Source organism: Corvus hawaiiensis, chromosome 2 (assembly GCF_020740725.1).
Source record: "Corvus hawaiiensis isolate bCorHaw1 chromosome 2, bCorHaw1.pri.cur, whole genome shotgun sequence".
In the NCBI taxonomy this organism is placed as follows: Eukaryota; Metazoa; Chordata; class Aves; order Passeriformes; family Corvidae; genus Corvus; species Corvus hawaiiensis.
This window is the reverse complement of record NC_063214.1, coordinates 32,255,471-32,270,109: the sequence shown is the minus strand read 5'-3', so window position 1 is coordinate 32,270,109 and position 14,639 is coordinate 32,255,471. Positions and strand designations below refer to the sequence as shown.

At 51.9% G+C, this 14,639-nt stretch overlaps 1 gene segment (V, D, J or C); it reads left to right on the top strand.

Annotated features, from left to right (window-relative positions):
* Positions 1–7,062: 7,062 nt before the first annotated feature.
* On the top strand, positions 7,063–7,994 carry LOC125321772. The segment is given in 2 exon segments: positions 7,063–7,188; positions 7,616–7,994. Coding segments are annotated over 2 exon segments (345 nt in total).
* The last annotated feature ends 6,645 nt before the right edge of the window (positions 7,995–14,639 follow it).

Below are 14,639 nucleotides of genomic sequence, written 5' to 3'. Positions count from 1 at the left end.
GAGAGATCTCTATAGGCAGGTCTTGGGACACAGTCGGTTTATTGTAAAGGGCGTGGGTATTGGGGCACTGCTCAGAGCTGGTAGACTCAGCTCTGAGCAGGCCCAAGAGAGCAAGAGAGTGAACGGGTGAGAGAGAGAGAGAATTGAGAATGAGAATTGAGAATGAGAAGAAGAGAGAGAGTGAGAGAATGAGAATGAGAATGTCTGAAGTCCTGGTTACAATACAATAAATCATCTTCTGCACTGAATATTCTAATTGTCACTAACCAATCTAATACAAGATACAAATCCTATAGCATTTACATACAGCCTATAAGAGTTCTTATATTACCATAGAGTGTTACATCTTAACTTCTAAAAACTACTCTTTGGACCCCTTCTGCTGAGCTAGTAGGGTCTGCTCTGACCCTTGGACCTGTTTGCAAGCAGAGGGTATTGTTCCATCAAGAGGGGATTACTTCAGTGGCCATACCATTGTTTTCTAGTTGTTCAGTAACTAAGACCTGGTATTTCAAAAGTGGCTTTCATTTCGATGTTGCCTGTAGTTTTCATATTCCCAAAATCTTTTGTCAGGCAATCATATTTCCAAGGCTTTCCTGTTTCATCTTCCCCAACACCCTGGCATCTGAAGACTCTGATGTTTGAGAGCTGTCCTGAGTGCACAGGAGGAGACAGCCCAAGTTGGCCATGGAATGTCCCTGGTGACCAGGGCAAGGACTGGGAGGAAGAAGTCTGAGTGAACTCTTCAGCAGGGGTCGTTGGTGTTTGCCAGCATCTTGTCTGGCCCATCCACTACATCCCCTGCTGCTTGCTGCAAGACATGAGGGCTGCCCTGCCTTGCTTATTCCTCTTTATCTCCAGCACAAAACAGAGTGCAAGGGCCCAGGGGAATCTGATGCTCACAGAAATTTTCATAATCCATCAAGAACAGAAGCTGGAAATTCCTTACTGGAGTGTGAGGCACAGGCTTGGTCAGAGGTGCTGCAGCTCAGCCCATCGCTGTGGGGACAGGGAGGTGCTGTCTTCTGCTCAAGTTGTTGTGGTTTAAGCCCAGTCAGCAACTCGGTGTCACAGACACTCACTCACCACCCCCTTCTCCTGCTGGGATGGGAGAAAGGGTAAAACTTATGGGTTGAGATACAAACAGAGCAAGAATAGGAGTAAATAAAAAGGGAAAGAGAGAGAAATAAAACTCATCAAAATCCATGTGATGCAAAATACTGTCACTCACCACCCCCTTCTCCTGCTGGGATGGGAGAAAGGGTAAAACTTATGGGTTGAGATACAAACAGAGCAAGAATAGGAGTAAATAAAAAGGGAAAGAGAGAGAAATAAAACTCATCAAAATCCATGTGATGCACAATACTGTCACTCACCACCCACTGACACGGGGCCCAGCCTGTCCCCGAGCAGTGATAGGGAGCCCCTGGCCAGCTCCCCTCAGTTTCCATCCTGAGCATCATGTTGCAGGGGAGGAAATATCCTTTTGGCCAGTTTGGGTCAGCTGTCCTGGAAATGCCCCCTTCCAGCTGCTTGTGCACCTGCTCTCTGGCAGAGCATGAGACACTGCAAGGTCCTTGTAGTGGTTTGGACTAAAATACTCATTACTGTTTATCTTCTGTGAGATAAGAATTAGGAGAAATGCAAAGCAGGCACCAAACTTGAAAGAATATAAAGAAGTTTATTAACAGACCTAAAAGAGGGGAAAAAAAAAGTTATACCACCTTCAGAACTCTCCTCCTCCCCCCACCTTCCTCCCTTCTCCCACTGGCAATGTAAAAAGACAACCCTTAAGATGTTCAGTCTGTTCACCATTTCCATAATAACCTTGTTCAGTCCATTTAGAAAGAGAAGTCTCTTCTTGCTCGTGCTATGAAAACATTATCACAATGAGACAGCCGCCCGCTTCCAAATATTGTTCAGTCCATTTAGGAAGAGGAGTCTCTCTGCTCCCATGTGAGTCCCTTCCCCCGACTTGCAGCTTTTCCCACAACTGCTTTCGAGGGTCCACTCTTGAAGTTTTTTGGGGTACAATTTTAAGGTTGAGCCGTTCAGAAACAAAAACAGAGGCCATTCTCCTTCCCTGGGAGCAAAGGGTCTTCATCATCTTCATCTTTAGGACTATCTCTGGGAGCATCTCTAGGGACTGAGGTTTTCTCCTTTCCCATTTGGAGCAAAAGTCCTCATCTGGTCCATCTCTCCCTGTCCAAACTTCTCATGAAATTACAGCTGCGTCAGCATCTGCCTATCTCAGCGCAGGTGCTTTTGCTTACGAGTTGAACACTCCACCCCCCATATCTTCATGAAATTACAACAGGATACTCTGATATATCATAGCTTCACAACAGAATTTCAGCTTTAAGCATCTCCTCTCTCTCTTCCCTCAGGTTTTCAGCTCTTCACAGCAGTAAAAGGGTTAATCTCACCTCGGCTTTGCAGCTGGAATGTTGAATTTTTCTTATCGAAGTGGAGAGGGGGGAGAGCCGAGCCGCTCCGGCTGCCCACAGCAAGGCAGTGGGGGGGGGGTTCCACGGCTGGAACAGGTCCATCGGCTCCAGGATGGCCGTGGCCCGGCCCGGCCTGGCCCAAGCAGGGGCTGGGCCCGCTGGCCCCCGCACGGGGCCCGCAGCCACCTGTCCCAGCGCCAGAAACGAGAGAGAGCTTGGAGGGGGAGTTTGCCTATTCCTAAATGTGTATCACAGAGGTGATCACAACTTTAAGTGGTTTAGAGAATTGTCCATATTCAAACTGGCCAGCTGATAGGTTCTATCAGTTCCCAGAGGAAACTGTAAGCACCCCTTAGCAAGGACATCCCTTCCAGGACTATGCTTGCTAACCTATGACAGTCCTCGATTTGGGGTAAGCAGTGCTTAACTACAACTAAAACTCTGTTATCAATATTATTCTCATGGTGAATTCAGACCACAGCACTGTAACACAGTCTCCACCAGTTGATCCTGTCTCCTGTTTAGCACCTGCATAGAGTTTTCCTCAGGACTTCCACTGAATTTCTCCTTCAGAGGAACACTGAGTTGGCTGACACCCCACTAGCCTGGTCCTTCCCAGAGTTCTGGGGCAGAAGTTCCAGCAGGGATCCTTGCCGATTTCCCCTTGTTTCTCCTTGCCTATTGTCAGGCAGAGCTCCAGGCACAGGAAGGAGAAGGTTGAGGGAAATGTGATGCTAACAGATCTTAGGAGAATGGCCTGTCACTTGGTCCCTGTGTTCCTGTCACCCTTCCCACTGTCCCAAATGTTGATCTCTGTGCTCATCGGGTTCCCCAGCTATCCTATGCAGAGGTTGTCCCACGCAGGAGAGGCCACGTGGATGTTCTTCAGAGCAGAAACACCTGAGGGCGCAGTGGAGAGGATGCAGTGGCCTGGGTCACCTCAGCCTGGGAGCAGAGCAGCAGAGAGGTGTCACTGGCAGAGCACGAGTGAATGAACTTGCACTGTGCAGCTCCTTTCTAGACCCCAGTGCTCCCACTGGCTGAATCCCAGCGGCAGCCTCCACACCCCGCTGGAGGACAAGCTCAGTCGTGCCAGGAAAGCAAATCTCCTTGGACAGGTCACTTCACAGGGCAGAGGGGGCAATGACACTGATGTTCTCAGTGGCCTGAATTTGCCAAATGCAGTGTGTTCCTGAAGCCAAACTTCTGGAAGCCCTTGTGCCACAGGCAGCACCAGTCTGCCACAGCCTGGGCTCCCCAGCTAGGCCCCAGGTGCCAGGGAGAAGCCATCTCTGGGGGAACTCTGCCTATTTCCAGCCAGCAAGGAGAGGCCACTCTGACACCGATCCTGAGCACCCTGTCACCCACTCGGTTGTCCCTGTGGGCCACACTCGATCCTTTCTCTCTTCCCATGCCAGGGCATTGACTGTCCCTCGGCTCTTCACAGGTATTTACCTCCCTCTCCTACGGCTCTCACAGCAACGCCCATGAGAGCTAGCCCAAGTCCGAGTGCTTGGGCTGCTGTGGTGTCTTTGGGTTCCTGCCTCTCTCTCACTGATGTTATTTGCTGTGCCCACAGTGCTGCATAGAGAAAAAGAGCCATCACACAGCTGGGTGCAAAGTGGGATGGCCAGGCAGGAACTGAACCAGCCACGTCTGGGGAAGACAGGGAAAGCGCATGGGAAAATTCAAGGGAGCCCTATGTGGCCTTTATCCCTCATTCCTCCATCTCCCAAGGACTTCAGAAGCAGGAGGGCAGCGGCCAGCCTTCCTCGGCCTTGCACGCACTCAGCCTCCCATGCAACCTCAGCACAGTTCTGCCCATACAACCCCTCCCTCCCTTCCCTCCCCACCCATGCCCTGCCTGCCCCTTCCACCTGCTGCATCTCTGCAGGGTTTCTGCTTTCCTGCCACAGTTTGGGTCATTCCCCAGGGTTCCCAGCCAGCCAATGCCTGCTCGCATTTCTTGGCCGGCCCCACCCCAAGGTGTCTCACCCTCACTCACTGCTCCCTCTTCACATATCTTTGGGCAGCTGCAAGGGGCAGGTTGCTGAGAGGGTAGGGGCTTTTCCCCCATGGTTCCCTGCTGTTTCTTTGTGGCCATGCTGGCCCCTCTGGGTAAGTGAACTCAACTCAGCCCTGAGCACCTCCATCCATCCATCCCACTGCTGCTCTCCCAGCTGTGTAGCCAGTTGCTGGCAGTGCTTCATTCTGCAGAGCTCCCTGTGCTGAGGATAAGCAAAGAATGTGGTGGGCAGGAATCCCTGAATCTTCTGCAATGGCTGTCTATTTGTCTTTCTTTGTGCAGCCCATAGATTATTCCTGGTTTTGGACACAAACTGCCCAGGAATGCATCTTGCCTACTGAAGAGAGAATGGAAATTCACTTGCTGATCTGGAGATCTGTCCCATGCCTTGATCTGCTCCCTTGCCTGCCCTATTTCATCTCACCCTTTCCCTCCCAACCCACGGTGCCTAGTTAAAATGTTCCCATTTTTTCCTTCTCCTCACTGCTCCTTCTTTTCCTTTCCAGTGTTAGCCCTGGAACAGTCTCCAGACATGGTGATAAAAGAAGGCCAGTCCGTGAAAGTGGAATGTTCCAAGAAGAAACCCAGCAACACAGTTATGTACTGGTACATGCTGCCTTCAGAGAAGAATTCCAGTCTGACCCTACTGGCTTCTGCAATACAAGGCAGTAATGCAGCTGTGGAGAAGGAGTTTGAGAACCATTTCAAGAGCAGCAATATAAAAGGAGACAGTATCACCCTCTCGATAGACCATGCCTTTCTCAATGACTCTGGCACATATTTCTGTGCTGAGAGTGAACACAGTGGTGAGGCTGCTGAGGGAGCTGAGCACAAACTTCTCCCTGCACAAACAGGACCTGCTTTCCACCTCATGGGTGCTGCAGGAGGCAGGGTGATCTCTTCTCACTCATTAGCTCCTCTGCTTCCCAGCCTTCCCTTTTTCCTCTTCTCACATGCTGAGAGTTTATTTGTCCTGCCTTCTCTCCTTGCCACTCCACGCCTCCCTTTTTGTTACTCTTGGTTTAACTCTTACTTGCAATACATTTAACTTCTGCCAACCCTTCTTCTCCTCTCTGCCTCCCTTTCCTTCCCCACCTTGCTCTTTCTGTCTTCAATCTGCACTCCACTGCCTTCCTCTTACTTAACTCCAGTCAAGCCTGCTCATGATTCTCACTGCCAAACAGAAAGAATGCTTGTGTGGGAAGTTCTTGGTGCACCTGTAGGTAAAGGCAAGGCCAGGCAGGTGCTGAAGTAGCCAGTAGTGTGTGGGAGCTGCCCACATGCTCCTCTGTTACAACGACTTGTCTGTGGTTGTTCTGTGGCCAAGGAGTATTTACAGCAGAGCCAAAGCCTGTGCTTACTCAGGTTAAGTGTTATGTGGATCAGTAATACCTCCTTCTACAGTGGCCTCTGGGGCAGGATCCACCTGCCTTCCACCCTGTGATCCACGGACAGCTTATCTTTACCAAATACATGATAACAATTAGAGGTTATGTTAGCAAGAACTGCAGCTAATAGAGATTTCCAACAGGTTACAGTGTTCCATTAATCAGAGACTCAGATGGAGGGCTAGAGAGTCTCCTCATCGAGTTCATTGATGCCACCAAGCTGGGAGGAGTGGCTGATACTCCAGAGGGCTGTGCAGCCCTTCAGAGGGACCTCGAAAGCATGGAGAGATGGGCAGAGAGGAACCTTCACTGCTGGGCACACAGCACAGCACGGATGGGCTGGGTCTCTGTCAGACCTCTGTACCCAAACTCAGTGCACACAAACTACGAGTGTCTCTTCCTGCCTACACTGATTTCCCACTGCCTTGGGCTGCTGAACAAGGCTGTGTGCAGAGAACACATTCTTTTCTCCAGCTCAGTCCATTTGTGTCCTGTTGCTCTTTTGCAGAGTGCTGCAACAAAGAGACAAGGAGAGTATCAGTTCTTCCCTGGCATGGAGAAGGGCAGTCTGTAGCAGCATATCCTGTGGGGCACTTCCTTCTCTTCAGAAATCTCTCTGAGGTGCAGCCTCTGAAGGGGCAGTCCCAGTGCAGAGCCACAACCAGCCTTTTCTCTCCTTGAGACCCCCCTTTGGAGCTGGAGGTGTTACAGAACTATTCTCTGTCTTGCTACAGGAGACACCAGGTTGACAGGTCACTAGCTTTTCCCATACCTGGACAACATCTCAGCTCTGACTGGGACGAGCAGGGATTCCACCTTGCAGCTTGCAGGGCTGGGAGTCTGTGAGTGTGAGGGTGGCTGCAGAGGACACAAACAGCAGGATACAGACACAAACACGCATTCCTGGGTTCTCCTTCCATTCCCATCCTTTTCTGCCATTCTGTGCATTCCTGTGCACACGCTCAGGCTGCCACACAGCCCCATCATGCTCCCTGAGAGCACTGAACTCTCCCACCTACTGAACTCCCACCTGCTCGTGCACACCCACGCTCACAGCCAGCAGGAAGCCAGAGGAGCAGAGCACATGCACCTCATGGCTGCCTGCAGGTGTCATTCCCCACCGCTCCCAGACAGCCAACTGCCTTGTCACATTTCAGACTCCCTCTCCCTCCCCTGCCCACCCACTGAGAGATGCATCTCTTCCTCTCCTCCTCTCCTCTTTGCACATCTCCGTGTCTGTGCTGTCACCAGGCCCAGGTTGCTGGAAGGAGGTGGCCTTTCTCTATGGATTTCCCCCGGTTCCTTGTGGCCATCCTGCTGCCTGTGGGTAAGTGGGCTTCCCTTCCCCTTCAACAGCTGCACTGGAGCTGCTGCTGCCTCCTCACCTGTGCCCCCAGTGCCCCTTCCCCAAGGCGTCCAGGGGGAGGATGGGCAATGAACCAAGGGAGCTTTTCCACCACCTATTGAATCAGGAAACTCTGCACAGCTACAAATTTCTTTTTTCCTGTCCCATTTCAATACTTCACCTGAAAGTACCAAAGTCATTCTTTCTCAAAGCAGATTTACCATTGTATTTAAAACTGGTTTGTTTGGGGTTTTTTCATCCCATGTGTCTTTTTTTGCAGAAACAGGGCACTGTCCCATAGCTTTCTGGTATCCTGGTGGCGTTCCATCCCATGACACACTGCAAGGATGTGTATTTTTGTCCTCTTCAATGTATTTCACTTCCCACATTTCTTCTCCTGTCTTTCCAGGCTGGGCCCTTCAGCAATCACCAGATACAGTCGTCCGGGAGGGAGACCCTGTGACTCTGGAATGTTCTGGATCAGGGAATGCATTCTGGTCCATGTCCTGGTACAAGTTGCCCATGGAGAAGGATGCCAGCATGCAGTTGGTTGTATACTCAGCTGCAGGTAGCAAAGCAGATATTGAGAAGGAATTCAGAAATCGCTTCCAGAGTAATGGGACTCGGAACAACCGTTTATCTGTGAAGATAGATCATGCCCTACTCAATGACTCGGGCACATATTTCTGTGCTGAACAAGATCCACAGTGACTCAAAGGCTGGTGCAGCACAGCACAAACCTTTCCAGGCAAACAGGGATCTGCCACCAGCACACACTGAGCCCTGTGTTTGACCGAACGCCATTTTCTTCACTTGCCCTCCAGCTCTCCAGGAGAGATGAGGTTATGCTTGTCTGTCTTTCTGTCTGTGCATCTGTCTGTCTTCTTCATGGTCTCTAGCAGCTTCTCTATTCTTTCCCATGGGGGAATCACCTTTTGACTCTCCTTTCTTCTTGTCCTCACTGTCTCACCTCATTTCTCTGCCATTCACAGGGAAATACTCTGTCCCCCTGACCTTTCCTCTCCATCCTCCGACACCTTCCTATTTCCTTCATTCTCATCCATCTCTCCTTCCTTTCAGTCTGCTACCTCAGCTCATGCAGAAGCACCATGTGGAATGCTTTGCACAGCCCCTTCCTTCTCCACCAGCAGGAAGGACAAGGCCAACTGGTCCTTGGCCCCACTGGTCTCCAGGCAATGGGCACACAGCTGCGCAGCAGGGACCCCAAGTCACACCACTACCCTGGCATCTGAAGACTCTGATGTTTGAGAACTGTCCTGAGTGCACAGGAGGAGACAGCCCAAGTTGGCCATGGAATGTCCCTGGTGACCAGGGCAAGGACTGGGAGGAAGAAGTCTGAGTGAACTCTTCAGCAGGGGTCGTTGGTGTTTGCCAGCATCTTGTCTGGCCCATCCACTACATCCCCTGTTGCTTGCTGCAAGACACAAGGGCTGCCCTGCCTTGCTTATTCCTCTTTATCTCCAGCACAAAACAGAGTGCAAGGGCCCAGGGGAATCTGATGCTCACAGAAATTTTCATAATCCATCAAGAACAGAAGCTGGAAATTCCTTACTGGAGTGTGAGGCACAGGCTTGGTCAGAGGTGCTGCAGCTCAGCCCATCGCTGTGGGGACAGGGAGGTGCTGTCTTCTGCTCAAGTTGTTGTGGTTTAAGCCCAGTCAGCAACTCGGTGTCACAGACACTCACTCACCACCCCCTTCTCCTGCTGGGATGGGAGAAAGGGTAAAACTTATGGGTTGAGATACAAACAGAGCAAGAATAGGAGTAAATAAAAAGGGAAAGAGAGAGAAATAAAACTCATCAAAATCCATGTGATGCACAATACTGTCACTCACCACCCACTGACACGGGGCCCAGCCTGTCCCCGAGCAGTGATAGGGAGCCCCTAGCCAGCTCCCCTCAGTTTCCATCCTGAGCATCATGTTGCAGGGGAGGAAATATCCTTTTGGCCAGTTTGGGTCAGCTGTCCTGGAAATGCTCCCTTCCAGCTGCTTGTGCACCTGCTCTCTGGCAGAGCATGAGACACTGCAAGGTCCTCGATTTGGGGAAAGCAGTGCTTAACTACAACTAAAACTCTGTTATCAACATTATTCTCATGGTGAATTCAGACCACAGCACTGTAACACAGTCTCCACCAGTTGATCCTGTCTCCTGTTTAGCACCTGCATCGGGTTTTCCTCAGGACTTCCACTGAATTTCTCCTTCAGAGGAACACTGAGTTGGCTGACACCCCACTACCCTGGTCCTTCCCAGAGTCCATGGGCAGAAGTTCCAGCAGGTAACCTATCCCATTTCAACTTGTTTCTCCTTGCCTATTGTCAGGCAGAGCTCCAGGCACAGGAAGGAGAGGATGAGCGAAATGTGATGCCAGAAGACCTCAGTAGAATGGCCTGTCACTCGGTCCCTGTGTTCCTGTCACCCTTCCCACTGTCCCAAATGTTGATCCCTGTGCTCATCGGGTTCCCCAGCTATCCTATGTAGAGGTTGTCCCACGCAGGAGAGGCCACGTGGATGTTCTTCAGAGCAGAAACACCTGAGGGCGCAGTGGAGAGGATGCAGTGGCCTGGGTCACCTCAGCCTGGGAGCAGAGCAGCAGAGAGGTGTCACTGGCAGAGCACGAGTGAATGAACTTGCACTGTGCAGCTCCTTTCTAGACCCCAGTGCTCCCACTGGCTGAATCCCAGCGGCAGCCTCCACACCCCGCTGGAGGACAAGCTCAGTCGTGCCAGGAAAGCAAATCTCCTTGGACAGGTCACTTCACAGGGCAGAGGGGGCAATGACACTGATGCTCTCAGTGGCCTGGATTTGCCAAATGCAGTGTGTTCCTGAAGCCAAACCTCTGGAAGCCCTTGTGCCACAGGCAGCACCAGTCTGCCACAGCCTGGGCTCCCCAGCTAGGCCCCAGGTGCCAGGGAGAAGCCATCTCTGGGGGAACTCTGCCTATTTCCAGCCAGCAAGGAGAGGCCACTCTGACACCGATCCTGAGCACCCTGTCACCCACTCGGCTGTCCCTGTGGGCCACACTCGATCCTTTCTCTCTTCCCATGCCAGGGCATTGACTGTCCCTCAGCTCTTCACAGGTATTTACCTCCCTCTCCTACGGCTCTCACAGCAACGCCCATGAGAGCCAGCCCAAGTCCGAGTGCTTGGGCTGCTGTGGTGTCTTTGGGTTCCTGCCTCTCTCTCACTGATGTTATTTGCTGTGCCCACAGTGCTGCATAGAGAAAAAGAGCCATCACACAGCTGGGTGCAAAGTGGGATGGCCAGGCAGGAACTGAACCAGCCACGTCTGGGGAAGACAGGGAAAGCGCATGGGAAAATTCAAGGGAGCCCTATGTGGCCTTTATCCCTCATTCCTCCATCTCCCAAGGACTTCAGAAGCAGGAGGGCAGCGGCCAGCCTTCCTCGGCCTTGCACGCACTCAGCCTCCCATGCAACCTCAGCACAGTTCTGCCCATACAACCCCTCCCTCCCTTCCCTCCCCACCCATGCCCTGCCTGCCCCTTCCACCTGCTGCATCTCTGCAGGGTTTCTGCTTTCCTGCCACAGTTTGGGTCATTCCCCAGGGTTCCCAGCCAGCCAATGCCTGCTCGCATTTCTTGGCCGGCCCCACCCCAAGGTGTCTCACCCTCACTCACTGCTCCCTCTTCACATATCTTTGGGCAGCTGCAAGGGGCAGGTTGCTGAGAGGGTAGGGGCTTTTCTCCCATGGTTCCCTGCTGTTTCTTTGTGGCTATGCTGGCCCCTCTGGGTAAGTGAACTCAACTCAGCCCTGAGCACCTCCATCCATCCATCCCACTGCTGCTCTCCCAGCTGTGTAACCAGTTGCTGGCAGTGCTTCATTCTGCAGAGCTTCCTGTGCTGAGGATAAGCAATGAATGTGGTGGGCAGGAATCCCTGAATCTTCTGCAATGGCTGTCTATTTGTCTTTCTTTGTGCAGCCCATAGATTATTCCTGGTTTTGGACACAAACTGTCCAGGAATGCATCTTGCCTACTGAAGAGAGAATGGAAATTCACTTGTTATCTGGAGATCTGTCCCATGCCTTGAACTGCTCCCTTGCCTGCCCTATTTCTTCTCACCCTTGCCCTCCCAACCCACGGTGCCTAGTTAAAAATTTTCCTATTTTTTCCTTCTCCTCACTGCTCCTTCTTTTTCTTTCCAGTGTTAGCCCTGGAACAGTCTCCAGACATGGTGATAAAAGAAGGCCAGTCCGTGAAAGTGGAATGTTCCAAGAAGAAATCCTCCAGCTCAGCTATGTACTGGTTCATGCTGCCTTCAGAGAAGAATTCCAGTCTGACCCTACTGGCTTCTGCAATACAAGGCAGTAATGCAGCTGTGGAGAAGGAGTTTGAGAACCATTTCAAGAGCAGCAATATAAAAGGAGACAGTATCACCCTCTCAATAGACCATGCCTTTCTCAATCACTCTGGCACATATTTCTGTGCTGAGAGTGAACACAGTGGTGAGGCTGCTGATGGAGCTGAGCACAAACTTCTCCCTGCACAAACAGGACCTGCTTTCCACCTCATGGGTGCTGCAGGAGGCAGGGTGATCTCTTCTCACTCATTAGCTCCTCTGCTTCCCAGCCTTCCCTTTTTCCTCTTCTCACATGCTGAGAGTTTATTTGTCCTGCCTTCTCTCCTTGCCACTCCACGCCTCCCTTTTTGTTACTCTTGGTTTAACTCTTACTTGCAATACACTTAACTTCTGCCAACCCTTCTTCTTCTCTCTGCCTCCCTTTCCTTCCCCACCTTGTTCTTTCTGTCTTCAATCTGCACTCCACTGCCTTCCTCTTACTTAACTCCAGTCAAGCCTGCTCATGATTCTCACTGCCAAACAGAAAGAATGCTTGTGTGGGAAGTTCTTGGTGCACCTGTAGGTAAAGGCAAGGCCAGGCAGGTGCTGAAGTAGCCAGTAGTGTGTGGGAGCTGCCCACATGCTCCTCTGTTACAACGACTTGTCTGTGGTTGTTCTGTGGCCAAGGAGTATTTACAGCAGAGCCAAAGCCTGTGCTTACTCAGGTTAAGTGTTATGTGGATCAGTAATACCTCCTTCTACAGTGGCCTCTGGGGCAGGATCCACCTGCCTTCCACCCTGTGATCCACGGACAGCTTATCTTTACCAAATACATGATAACAATTAGAGGTTATGTTAGCAAGAACTACAGCTAATAGAGATTTCCAACAGGTTACAGTGTTCCATTAATCAGAGACTCAGATGGAGGGCTAGAGAGTCTCCTCATCGAGTTCATTGATGCCACCAAGCTGGGAGGAGTGGCTGATACTCCAGAGGGCTGTGCAGCCCTTCAGAGGGACCTCGACAGCTTGGAGAGATGGGCAGAGAGGAACCTTCTGAAATTCAGCAGAGGCAAATGCAGGGTTCTGCACCTGGGGAGGAAGAGCCCCATGTACCTGCACAGGCTGGGGGCTGACTTGCTGGAAAGTAGCTCTGCAGAGAAGGACCTGGGGGTCCTGGTGGCCAAAAAGCTGTCCATGAGCCAGCAGTGTGTCATGGTGGCCAAGAACACCACTGGTGTCCTGGGTTCATTAGGAAGAACATTGCCAGCAGGGCGAGGGAGGTGACCCTGCCCCTGCAGTCAGCCCTGGTGAGGTGAATCTGGGGTGCTGTGTCCAGTTCTGGGCTCCTCAGTCCCACAGAGACATGGAGCTCCTGGAGCAGGTCCAGCAGAGGAAAAGAAAGATGATTAATGGAGTGGAGCATCTCTCTCATGAGCAAAGGCTGAGGGAGCTTGGCCTGTTGGGCCTCAAGAAGAAGCAACAAAGTGGCCACTTCATCAATGTCTATAATGTGAAGGGAGGCCACCAAGAGGTGCATCCAGGCTCTTCTCTGTGGTGCCAAGCACTAGGACAAGGAGCAGTGGGCAGAAACTGATGCCCAGGAACTTCCACCTGAATATGAGATGAGATCTTTGCAGTGTGGGTGACTGTGCACTGGATCAGATTGCCCGGAGAAGTTCTGGAGTCTCTCTCTCTCGATACTCCAGAACCATCTGGATGCAATCCTGTGCCATGTGCTCTAGGAAGCCCCTGCTTGAGCAGGGATGTTGGATCAGATGACTCCCTGAGGTCCCTTCTCAGCTGACCCATTCCGTGCTTCTGTCATGCATAACACACACCGGTGCACAGCACAGGCCTGCATGGGCCGCTCCAGGTGGTTCCCACCCTGCAGATTCCCATGCTAACACACAAGCTTCTCAGGACCTAAACACAGGGCCCCACAGAGCAGCCATGCCTGTTCAACATCACTAACTCCTCAAACACCGTGTCTTCTACAAGGCTCCCCACGCACTGCTGTGCCCTCTGCACAGCCCAGGGAATTGCAGACCCTTTCCATGGACCCATCAGGCACAGCCTCCTCTCAGCTGGAGTGCTGCTGTGCTGTGAAGATCTGGGGTTTCTACAATGCAGCCCACTCTCTTTGCTTTTTTCTCCCTTTTCTTCACGTGAACCGCGGGTGTTTCCTGAATCTTCTCCAGGCAGCTGGGGAAATGAATGCAATGGGACACACTTAGACCTGCAGCAGAGGGTTTGGGAGCTGGAGGCACTGCTGCTCCCCTCTGCTGAAAGGACACAGGGGAACATCTTCACTGCAAAGCCCATGACAGCCTGGAGCTGCTGGGTCACTTGATGTCCTGTGTGGGCCAGCCTTACACTGCCGTGCACCGCTGGGCACACAGCACAGCACGGATGGGCTGGGTCTCTGTCAGACCTCTGTACCCAAACTCAGTGCACACAAACTACGAGTGTCTCTTCCTGCCTACACTGATTTCCCACTGCCTTGGGCTGCTGAACAAGGCCGTGTGCAGAGAAGAACACATTCTTTTCTCCAGCTCAGTCCATTTGTGTCCTGTTGCTCTTTTGCAGAGTGCTGCAACAAAGAGACAAGGAGAGTATCAGTTCTTCCCTGGCATGGAGAAGGGCAGTCTGTAGCAGCATATCCTGTGGGGCATTCTCCTTCTCTTCAGAAATCTCTCTGAGGTGCAGCCTCTGAAGGGGCAGTCCCAGCGCAGAGCCACAACCAGCCTTTTCTCTCCTTGAGACCCCCCTTTGGAGCTGGAGGTGTTACAGAACTATTCTCTGTCTTGCTACAGGAGACACCAGGTTGACAGGTCAGGAGCTTTTCCCATACCTGGACAACATCTCAGCTCTGCCTGGGACGAGCGGGGATTCCACCTTGCAGCTTGCAGGGCTGGGAATCTGTGAGTGTGAGGGTGGCTGCAGAGGACACAAACTGGGGAACACAGACACGAACACGCATTCCTGGGATCTCCTTCTCTTCCCATCCTTTTCTGCCATTCTGTGCATTCCTGTGCACACGTTCAGGCTGCCACACAGCCCCGTCATGCTCCCTGAGAGCACTGAACTCTCCCACCTACTGAACTCCCACCTG